Source organism: Mastigoproctus giganteus, chromosome 2 (assembly GCF_048544385.1).
Source record: "Mastigoproctus giganteus isolate SK-2022 chromosome 2, ASM4854438v1, whole genome shotgun sequence".
NCBI classification, from domain to species: domain Eukaryota; kingdom Metazoa; phylum Arthropoda; class Arachnida; order Uropygi; family Thelyphonidae; genus Mastigoproctus; species Mastigoproctus giganteus.
The window spans coordinates 21,484,850-21,497,249 of NC_143576.1; the positions used below are offsets into that span (position 1 = coordinate 21,484,850).

Sequence of the window (12,400 nt, forward strand, 5' to 3'; positions counted from 1 at the left end):
AGATATGCCAGACAAGCTGTACTTGCTACCTGGGAGTCTAAAACGCTGATGGAACTGATATTCGGGTGACACTCAAGTCAAGTGGACCCAATTTCGGCAAAGTCCGGACGGTCTGTGACAGCCAAATCCTCTGCTTGCACCTTCACAATGGTGGGACTGTTAGTAATCCTGGGTATAACCTCCATGCACAAGTATATGGTGGGTGACCACCCAGGTGTGAACCAACGTAAGCAGGGGTCAAGGTGTGGTGCCCACACCACATGGAGGTACGCTGCCCCTCTGTTACCAGGCAGTACTAGGTGGTAGATGATTCTTATCAACCGGTGAAATACCACCATTTTGCTTATTGGAGGCTTGAAGTGGTGGAACCCATGTTTAGTCTGTAGAGCTAAGTTCCGGTCAACCCTTCCCTATCTCTTCCACCATGCAGTATGATTGATGAATTTTGAGGTTATGATGAATGTCGTGGCGAGATCCAATATTCCTTACATTTCGAGGGTACAGCTCTAAAACGGTGTTCGCAGGCCGGCCGCTAGTTAGTACACCGGATCGAACCTATTGGTAACTCTAGGAGGCTTCCGGATCAGCTAGTGTATAATCATGCTACCTCTACTCTGCCAGATAGTGACTGGAGGGAGTCCGAGTAGTGTGTATGCGGGGAGCATTGTCGAGGCCACGTTATGTCAAGGATCTGGGTATATTCTTACCACATGTACGCCATATTTAAAAATTTCATTACTTCATACAGCATGTCCCACCCACTTTTTCTTACTATTGAATACACCATGAATTGTCAAACTAATAGAGCAAGCTTATCTGCGAAAAGATCTAAACCTCCCAAGAACTTCCTAATTCATTTCACAAATATACGTGGTCTCAATTCTAATCTCAACGATGTCCATTTCCACTTGCAGTCTGCCAAACCTCTTTTCCTTTTTCTGACAGAATCTCAGTTATTGGTTGATTCAACTACTGCTCATCTCAGATGCCCAAATTATTCGCTGTATGATTCCTTTCGCCTTAAAGGTGGTACTTGTGCATATGTCGGTTCTGATATTTCCTGTTAGAGACTTGGCAATTTGGAATCTCCTCTCTTTGATCTTCTCTGGCTTAAAATCTCTCTACCTCATTGTGTCAAATTCATCTGTTGTCTCTACTGTTCTCCCAACTCCACTAATCACTTGGAGCTCTTTGACTTCCTCTCTTTGCAACTTGACTTTCTCCAGTCCAACTTTCCTAACAGTGAGGTAATTCTCCTTGGTGATTTTAATGTTCATAACTCCAGCTGGCTTCCATTTTCTAGTCACACCGACCCAGCAGGTCGAGATGCTGAGGCTGAGGCTGTTGAAAAAAAGCCGTGAAGTAGGGTTGAAATTGAAAGTGTCTGCAATTCTGCCCAGACATGATAGGAGGGAGTATATGATGAGAGCCTTGTCGATCAATTCGCCCTGGAAAGATTGTGCAAGGCTCAAGGTGTAGAATTTTTTTCAGCCTGGAATGTACTTGTTAACAGCAGAGATTGCTTCTACAGGGATGGGATACACTTAAATAGAAAAGGAGCAAGAATATTTGCTGATGCTATCGAGGCAGTGTTAGGTGGGTCGGAAAACTGCTAGCTTGGGGGGAGACAAAGACTAATGGATTAACAGTAGCCACTGGCAGAGGTGAAAGAGATTCTTGCACTGCTTCTATTGGAATGAGCAGAAGCCTGAAAAACAAGATGCACGATATTTCAGAGACTGCTGGAAGTCATTGCGGTACAAGTAAACACATGGGTTGTGTTAGGGTAGCTAAGAATAGAAACAGGTGCATGTATACTTGCGTGTACACCAATGCTAGGAGTTTAGTAAATAAATTTGATGAATTTGAGGTATTACTCAAAACATCAAAGGCAGATATTGTTGGGATATCAGAGACGTGGTGTCACACAGATATAAGGAATGCAGAACTGGAATTTGGGGAGTACAACGTCTACAGAAAGGATAGGAAGGGAGGAGGGGTTATGCTATTAGTTAAAAAACACATAAAATCCAAGGAAGTGAAGCCAGTCGACATCGATGGACAGGGCAGTGTCGAGTCAGTTTGGTGTGACATAAGCATAGGTAAATCAAAATTGAGAGTAGGAGTGTGCTATAGGCCTAATGACTCTGATGAGTATAATAAGATACTGTACAGGGAAATAGAATGGGCCAGTAAATCAGAGAGTCTTATAATGGGGGATTTTAATTTCCCAGATATTGACTGGAATTTGTGGGTTGGTCACTCAAACACTAGCAAGGCTTTTGTGGATTTATTGGATGATTGTTTTCTACACCAGCATGTTCGGGAGGCAACTAGAGGGAGTAATACTCTTGATCTGATTATCAGTAGTGATTCTTCATGCATTAGGAATCTGCAGATAAAGGAACCACTGGGTGGCAGTGATCACAGTGTGCTGAAGTGGGATTTACTCAAGGAGGTAACTACCATCAGAGGTAAAGGGAAGGGTTTTTGCTTTCGTAAAGGCGACTATGATGGTCTGAGACAGTATTTAAATTCTATACAGTGGGACCAACTGATGATGTTACCAACAGCAAATTCAAAATGGGAAGCATTCAAGGAACTAATCTTGGAAGCTACCAGGCTTTACATACCAACCAAGAAATATTGTTCAAGGTTCAGGCCTAAATGGTTGTCAGATGAACTAATGAGATATATGGCAGAGAAGAAAAATGCATGGGATACATACAAATTAATGGGTGACATGGAAGCCTATGATAGATATAAGTTGGTCTGTAACCAAGTCACAAAGGAGATTAGGCAGGCAAAGGCAGATTATGAGAAATCCTTGGCAAAGGATGCAAAGAAAAACAGAAAAGAGTTCTTTACCTATTTAAACTCAAGAAGGAAAGGGATGAATCAGATTGGTCCACTGGATGTTGATGGTTCAACAGTTGAGGATCCAGCTCAGGTGGCTAACAATCTAAACGGGTATTTTGCATCTACATTCACACATGAGGAGTTATTCAGGAAGGGGAATGTCGTAGGTGAAGTAAACATTGGCAGTGAGCTAGATGATTTTCTAATAACTGAGAGGAAAGTGGAGGAGAAATTGTTGAGGATAAACATAAAAAAGGCACCCGGGGTGGATGGGATCTATCCAGTTATATTAAAGGAGACAGCAAAGGAAGTAAGCAAACCCCTAGCCATAATTATGAGAGCTTCTTTGGACTCAGGGGAGGTACCCATGGACTGGAGATGTGCAAATGTAACCCCAATTCACAAAGGAGGATCAAAGGCTGACACAAGTAATTATAGACCTGTTAGTTTAACTTCGGTTCCAGGAAAATTAATGGAGGCACTGGTTAAAGAAGCACTGCAGGATCATCTGGACAAGAATTCAGTTATAGCTCAGACACAGCATGGGTTTGTTAAGGGCAGGTCTTGTCTGACCAATTTGATTGGATATTATGATGTAGTCACAAAAGAACTGGATGCAGGGAATAACTTTGATATTATATATTTGGATCTTAGAAAGGCTTTTGATACTGTTGCGCATGGAAGACTGCTGCACAAATTGGAGAAGTGTGGCATTGGAGGCAAATTGCTGCTATGGATAAAGGGATGGTTGAGTGGCAGAAGACAGAGAGTGGTAATCAATGGACACTGCTCAACGTGGACTAATGTTATTAGTGGAGTTCCTCAGGGTTCAGTGTTGGGTCCATTGTTGTTTTCTGTATTTATAAATGATATTGATGATGGTGTATCAGGCTTAATGTCCAAGTTTGCAGACGATACAAAGGTTGGCAGGGTTGTTAAGGACACTACTGTTACTATGCTGCTGCAACAGGATCTGGAAAGGTTGAGCAGTGGCAAATGAAGTTTAACATTGACAAATGTAAAATACTACATATGGGAAACAGTAACCCCAGATCAACGTATCAACTCTGTGGTACTACGCTGACAGTGGTAGAGAATGAAAACGATCTGGGGGTAATTGTGCAGGCAGATATGAAGTTCTCTGAGCAGTGCAGACGAGCTGCAAGAGTAGCTCATGGTGTCTTGTCAATGATATACAGGAATTTTTCTAGCAGGGACAGGGATGTGATTATTCCCTTGTATAAGGCATTGGTCAGGCCACACCTTGAGTACGGTATACAGGTCTGGAGGCCTCATTTTAAGAAGGATGTAGAGCTGCTGGAACGAGTACAGAGAAGGGCAACAAGATTAGTGAATGGAACAAAGGGTTGCTCTTACGAAGAAAGGCTTAAGTTTTGCAAATTACAGAGCCTGGAGACTAGGCATCGGCGAGGTGATCTGATAGAGGTGTATAAGGCTTTGAATGGCTTGAGCATGCTCAGTGCCGATGGGATTCTTCCTCTTGCTCAGAATAATCACCTGAGAGGGCATAAATTCAAATTGAGGAAGGACGGATGTCGGATAGATGTGCGGAAATTTGCCTTTAGCCAGCGGGCAGTGGGTTTGTGGAATAGACTTCCATCGCTTGTTGTTGAAGTTGATAGCCTAAACAAATTTAAGGCTCAGCTGGACAGGTATTTCGAACGAATGGAGGGGTGAAATGGGAGTAGTGGTTGTTTTTTTTTTTTTTTGGCTGATGCTGAATAAGCTTGCTTTCTTGCATCATATGCCTCTACTAATGCTAATGCTAAAATGCTTTTGCAATTACTAATGACCTAGCACAGATTGTTCATTTACCTACAAGAATACCGGACAATCCTAATCACACAGCCAATACGCTTGATCTTTTTCTCACAAACAACCCTTCTAAGTACACGGTCGAAGTGAGAGGTCCTTTAGGCACTTCAGATCACAACTTGGTGATTGTCTCTTCTCCAATGGAACCTTTATCTCATGGCTATTCCCAACCTTGTGTTGTTTGGCATTACAAGAATGCAAAATGGGATGACCTGCGAGACTTCTTTTCTTCTTTTTCTTGGTCGGATTACTGTTTCAAAACTTCTGATGTCAACGTTTGCTCAGGTCGTGTCAGTGAAATTATTCTTGCAGGAATGGAATCCTTTATTCCACACTCCACTTTAAAATCTCGTCCTTTATCTAAACCTTGGTTTTCCAATAAATGTGCTAAGGCTGTCCAAGAGAAGAATGTTGCATATCGTAATTGGCTTGTTTCTAATTCTTCAGTTTCATTTTCTGCGTACACCAAAGCTCGCAACAATTGTAAAGCAGTTATTAATCAGTCCAAACTAGAGTTTGAACAGGCTAAGAGTAGAAAACTTGCTTCTTGCCCTAATGGTAGCCGAGCATTCTGGTCTCTTGCCAAAGCTATTGGCCGCAACTTTTGCCCATCTCTGTTCCCACCTCTGTCCAAACCAGATGGTTCTGTTGTCACTTCAGCCAAGGATAAAGCTGACCTGCTAGCATCCCATTTTTCTTCCAGCTCATGTATTAATGATCTTGGTAAAACACACCTCCCACCATTCCCAACACGCTCCATTCAATGCCTCCTGTGGTCTTCCGTCAAAAGGATATCAGAAGGATTTTGATGAATCTTGATGCTAAGAAAGCTCCAGGTCCTGATGGTATTTCTCCACTTGTTCTCAAAACCTGTGCTCCTGAACTTACTCCTATTCTTTGCCGCCTTTTTTCACTTTCTTATTCCAAAGGTGTTTTTCCTTCTGCTTGGAAATTTGCTCATATCCAGCCAGTTCCTAAAAAGGGTGACAAATCCCTCTCATCCAATTATTGTCCCATTGCAATTACTTCTACTCTTTCTAAAGTAATGGAGAAATCAATTAACCGCCAACTCTTAAACTACCTAGAAACCTTCCGTCTGATCAACGATCGCCAGTATGGATTCCGTCAGTGTCGATCCACTAGTGATATTCTGGCTTATGTTACTCATTTATGGACTAATTCAATGGAAAGGTTCGGTGAAACACATGTAGTTGCACTTGACATCTCAAAGGCTTTTGATCATGTTTGGCATAAAGGTCTTCTAAACAAGCTTCCATCTTATGGTTTGCCAACTGTTTTTAGTAATTGGTTATCCAGTTTTCTCTCTGATCGCTCACTGAGGGTGATGGTAGATGGCTCTCTGTCTTCTAACTTCTCCACTAATGCCGGTGTCACCCAAGGTTCAGTTCTTTCCCCCACTCTTTTCCTCTTATATATCAATGACCTTCTTCCATTTACTGGAAATCCTAACCATAGTTTTGCCGATGATAGCACATTGCATTCAACTTTCCATTTTGAGAAACCTTGTCCTGCTCAATCAGCTTCAACTTCTCGAAAATCTGCTACCAATTCCTTAAATGCCGATCTTCAGGTAATTCTGCAGTGGGGCAAAGACAACTTAGTTGATTTCAACTCTTCTAAAACTCAGTCTTGTCTTATATCTCGCAAAAAGGATTATTCTGCTCCTATGCTTATCTTTAGTGACACTCTGATTTCTAGGCAAAATGATATATCTCTTTTGGGGATTACCCTGACTTCTAATCTCTCTTGGCACAAGCACATTACAAATATTGCTTCCTCTGCATCTAAAAAACTTGGTTTTCTCTTTCGCTCTAGGCGTTACTTTTCTTCCAAACAGCTGCTCACTCTGTATAAATCGCAAATCCGCCCTGCCATGGAATATTGTTCTCACATCTGGGGTGGTGCCCCCAAAACCTCTCCCAGGCTTCTTGATTCCATTCAGAAGAGGGCAGTTAGGTTAATTAATGATTCATCTCTAACAGAGTCTCTCCACTCGCTTTCTCATGGACGCACTGTTTCTGCTGCATGCCTCTTCTACAGATACTTCCATGGGCACTGTTCTTCTGAATTGGCTTCTCTAATTCCCGCTCTCTCTTTCAAAACAGTCTGAACACGTGCCGCCACCAGCCAACATCCATTTACTGTCCAACTTCAAACCCACAGAACCAACTTTTCATCTTCCTCATTTATTCATTCAACTGCCGTTTTCTGGAACAACCTTCCTTCATATGTATTTCCTGAAAATTACAATCTACAGAAGTTCAAGTCCAATGTCAACAAATATCTTCTTTCGTCTTCTCAACCTCCAACCCAAGCACGGTACTAAGTACTATAGGTTCTAATACCTCTTGTGTTTGGGGTTCACATAAAAAAAAAAAAAAAAAACCTTATAAATGTGGAGACTTCGGACAAGCTGACACAGGGCTTCATAGTATGTGGAAGAATTCTACTAAATTCCATAAATTGTTGTATACCAATTGTTATCTAAGACAGTGATATCATATGATTAATAACTTGATTAATCATATGATACAGCTCTGATGCAGAAAAAAATCCTACTGAAATTGGCGATTTGTATGGAAAGGTACCCCACTCGATAGCCAAGGTAAGAGTTTGGGACAGACTTATGGACCTGGTCTTCATGCTTTGGCCTGGTTTGGGCAAGAGCATGGATCGGGTGGCAACAGTAGTCTTTGGATAAGAGTCGGGCAGATCTGTTTTCAGGCTGGGTTATGTAAAATTCTAAAATTTTGGCCTACGCAGTCCTCTAGTAGCATTGTTGTTCAGAAATATTTTCCCAATAGCGAAATAACAAAAAAAAAATTATGGTTGTGGAAGAACAAAAACAACAGGCAGTGTTAGTGAAATTGCATGGACAGGGAAAGAAGAGGTAGTAATGGCTTTAAAAATGGGCCATTTCTGATTGTCATAGATGGCAGTAATCAAAATGTTTCCAAGCTGTATCCCATTTTAGTGATCTCTAAAGCAGTTTTGTCTCAGTGCCAGCATTGGAAGGTGACTCTACAGGATACATTGGATATGTCCTGAACAATCTGAAAGCATGTGGGATTCCTTCAAAAACTGTCTGGCACTTATTGTTCAATAATGCACCTGTCATGGTCAGCCTTAAAACTGAAGTAGTAAGGGTATTAAAAGAGGAGATTGAGCAATTGGTAGTAATAGGTGTCTTTGATGTTGTCTTTGTCATCTTATGGATTTGTGTACTGAAAAGGGAGTTGCATGCCTTCCTGTGGAAGCGGATGAATATACTTGGTGGATATCTACTATATGAAAACTATCTGAAAAAGAAGTGCTATAAGGAAAAATAGATATAAACAGTTTTAAGTGATGAATGATGCCGAAATAAAAGATTTTGAAGCACATTTGTACATTCAGCTATCTGTACTAAAGGTGTAACTAGACTGATAGAACAGTGACAGTGTTTGACAACTCTTTAAAGAAGAAGTTAGAAGTGGCGAGAAAAGAGCACCCTTCAGTTACCAAATTTAAAAGTATAACAAACGATGACTAGTGAGTGGCACCGACTCATGTTTAAATCCAGTTCCCGATCAAAATGTTTTGAAAGAAGACAAATTGATGACCTCAGGAAAAAGAACTTCTGTATTGCAAACGTTTGGTAAAAGTAATCTTAAACATACCAAGAAAGCTAATAATTCTAGGCATGTTATCCTTACTCGTGCATAAAGTCTCTATGTCCCACCCTTCTGGCTTGAATAAAGTAAATAGCTTGTTTCTTTTAAATGTTATGCTAACTCTTGAAAATCCAAACATAGTTTTTCAATTTAGTGTACCTAATGTCCACGTACCGAGGTAATTACTCTTAATGCATGGAAGAATGTTATGTGCAAATTTATTTTACTAACAGTTTTCAAATCTTTTTTTTCCATTTTGGAAATTGATTACCATAGTAAACTAAACGAGATTAATGATTCTGACTTATTCATAGCCATTTATACTTCCAAGGTTGTGGACTGTCTAAATAAGAGGAGAAGATTCTGTTCTTTTGCTCATTGAAGAAGTATTTTATGGCTGCATGAGACTACATGGTGCTCAAGTTCCCCTTAAAAATTGTTGATGTTCTTATAAATGCTGGGGTAGCACAAATTTCATCAGTTGTCAGTGCATCATTTACAAATTTGAAATTATTTAATGACAAGTTAATTCCAAAATATGTGCAATATGCATCTTTCACAAATGATGTGATATCTCGCCTTTGTTTTCAGCAGCATAGTCACCTCAAATGTAACAAAATATATTTGGATTGTTCACACTATGAGTTTTTGTTGTCAAAGACACAAGATATGAAAATCATGTCAGAAGCAAAAACTACTTAGCACATTACTATACTAGAAAACAAGTGAATGTTAGAAAAACACTTTGTGGGTTTATATTGCCAGTCTCAGCATATCTGAGCACATCTGGGCATGTCTATACCTGTCAGTCACAAAGGAAGTAGTATGCATATTGCATATACATGGAATGTGTATCTAAGAAAACAATTCTTAGGGTTTGTAAAAAAGCTATACTTCATAGGTAAAACTGTTTGGATTTTTACAGTTAAAACCAACATATTTTGCTGGATCGAAGCAGGTCAGCGGTGAGCCTACAATTTTAAGAAATAGTAGTGAAGAAATTGTTTTTGTCATCAACGAAACTCTGGTTGGGCTGACGATCAGATTCATTTGTGAAAATCCTCATTCACATTCACTTGATGAATTTGGTATCGTACTCAGAGCATTCATCAAATGCTCTTCAATTTTTCAGAAACCGTCTTTTCGATTAGGTATTCTCGAAATGTACGAATTGTATCTCTTTCATTTAACTGAAGCCTAATTGACAATTTTCTAACTTCATTCTCACCAAATTCCAACATTTCATGTTTAGAAGATTTTAATACCTTCATTGTCCTTATTTTCCTTCTCTCGTCTTTGATATTGTCACTAGTTCTTAAATTTGAATGTTTTTCTTTTTTTTTTTTTTTTTTTTAACTGTCCAAAATGTCGTTGTCATTCGGATAATATTCAGCTACTGTGACCATGTAAACAGAGATAGGGAAAAAAATAAGGAAAATATGGATAATGCACTTCTGCGAAACAACAGATAATTATTTGTTGGGGTAAAAGTAAATCACTCTCTCCTAATTCACAGTGGTGTTGAACCTACAGCCCGTGCAGAAGGTGAATACAGTATCCAAATGTCATACGTTCACCGTTAGCCCACTTTTATGCATGCATTTTGTGTCGTGCAACAGGCGACAACAAAATGTCGCCCGTTCTATAAATCACCCAGAACAAATGGATCATTTTATGCTCTGTCGTCCGTTTAGATTGCCGTCGTGTTCTGAAAGACATGCCGTCGTGTCCTACAGAACGCAAGCGGCATAAAGTTGCACGAGTTTTCTAAGTACATGGTATCTAATTGGTCCTTTTATGCCAATGCGGCACTTGTCTGTTGTGCACTGTCTAGACATCAGTGCTGCCAACCGCTGTGTCGGATTTAAACTAATCTTATTTTCCTAGACTTATCTGAGAGTTATTGCCAACATTTCCTGTGGAGAAAATGACATGCCTTGTTCCAAATCTTGCGTAGCTTGAATCATTCCTTGGAATTTGACCACCAGTCCATCATTCCTTGGAATTTGACCACCAATCCAGCTTTGGTTTATTCTAATGATGTCCAGGAATTAAAAAATAGTTTCATCTGGAGCACATCTCCGATTCCGATCAATGGAGGCTTTTCATTGATTCATCCAAGGTCAGTTTCAAAGCAGTTTTACTTCAAAATGGAAATAAGTATCATCTATACCATTGGCCCGTGCAGTTCACATGACGGAAACATAGAGAACCTACAGGTTCTTTTGCAAAAATATACTATCAAGAATACAAATGGAATATCTGTGCCAACCTAAAAGTGGTAGCTTTGCTGACAGGGTTGCAAGGTGGATACACTAATTATCGCTGCTTTTTATGTGAATGGGACAGACGAGCGAAGGATTGCCACTACAGGGAAAAAAAAAAATGGGCAGACCATACAGAAACTACACCAGGCCAGAAAAATGTAGCACATCCTCCTTTGGTGGATAAGTCAAAAATTTATTTACCTCTATTACACATCAAGCTAGGTTTTATAAAAATATTTGTAAAAACGATGGACAAAAAAGGAGAAGGATTTTCCTGTTTGAGGCAAAAGCTTCCTCAAATCAGTGAGGCCAAGATAAAAGAGGGAATTTTTGTGGGTCCTCAAATCAAACTGCTATTCCAAGATGAGGAATTCACTAAAAAATTAAATACTACATAAATAAGAGCCTGGAAGCCATTCAAAAACATCTGCCAGAACTTTTTAGGCAATGAGAAATCACAAAATTACAATGCAATTTTGGATGAGCTAATTTTGGCATACAGAGAGTTGGGATGCAACATGTCATTAAAGCTTCATTTCTTACATGCCCATTTAGAATTTTCCTGAAAACTTGGGTGTGGTCTCTGACGAACCCAATGAAAGGTTTTACCAAGATATTTCTCAAATGGAAAAAAGATACCAGGGAAAATGGAGTCCAAATATGTTGTTGGCAGACTACTGTTGGACATACGGGAGACACCAATGGACGATTATAAAAGGCAAAAAACAACAAAATAAGTATTTTGTTATCAGATAAACATTTTTGTAAATAGAATAAGGGTAATAGACCCATTGTTCAATATTTAGTACTGTATGTAACATTTTCTTATATATATATATGAAATCCTTTTTACTATAAACTTAGATTTTGACTTTAATCCCTTCTCCCTTAAAATTGGTGGGTGTTATAATGATATGGTTGCCATATTTGAATACAGGAACATCAAGTCTACAAAAATCATCCTGAATTTTAACAGGAAGCAAAAAAAAAAATTTTTTTTTGCCGATCAGTGTTATTTTTGTTTCATTTGTCAGGTGATGCATTCAAAGAAGAAAATATGCATGAAAGTTTGAGGTTATGTAACTCAATAGGAGTTTCTTTCTTATTTGCATTTCCACACCCAACATCTTTCTTAAATGTGGATCTCCATTTTTAAATTGCCCTCTGTGTTAAATTTTTATATTTCTGTTCATATCACTGTGCTCTTGTCACTCTTATTTTATTTGGTAATAAGTAACACAGCTGTATTTGATTTGAATAATTTTAGAAGTTTTATATGGATTTTATAAATTCTTGTAATAGGACTTTTTTTTAATACAGCTGAAACACCACCGCCAGCATACAGTCCTGATGATAGTCAGCAAGGGACAAGTAATAATCAGCAACAGGCTATGGATACATCAACACTTCCTCCAGGTAAGCTAAATGAGGTGCTTGCTTCAGTTTATTATCAGAAAAATTTAGCTTTTACAAAAAAACATACAGTCAGCTGTTTCTAAAAATCCCCAGGGGAATGAAAAAACCTTTGTTATATAGAAAGGATGTTATATTGACAATTCATAAAATCAACAAAAGAACAAAGAAAAGTTTGAATATTTAATGCAATTCTACTAATAAAAATGTAGCTAATTCAGAATGTGCACTACAGTATTAAATAAGAAAATGAAAATTTTACATTTTTAATTGGTTGTATGGTGTAGTAAGATTAATTTGTAAATTATGTACAGTAATTATTGTATGCAGTAGTACACATGTACAGTATCT

General features: G+C 39.0%; 1 protein-coding gene across 2 annotated transcripts in view; it reads left to right on the plus strand.

The window, feature by feature from the left end:
* LOC150089208 (protein mothers against dpp-like) overlaps positions 1-12,400 on the plus strand; it is a 71,605-nt gene that overhangs the window by 36,066 nt on the left and 23,139 nt on the right. For both annotated transcript variants that reach the window (XM_090390374.1, XM_090390375.1), the window contains exon 5: positions 11,957-12,052. In XM_090390374.1, coding sequence (XP_090246500.1) covers positions 11,957-12,052 — 96 coding nt within the window. The remainder of the gene's footprint in view (positions 1-11,956; positions 12,053-12,400) is intronic.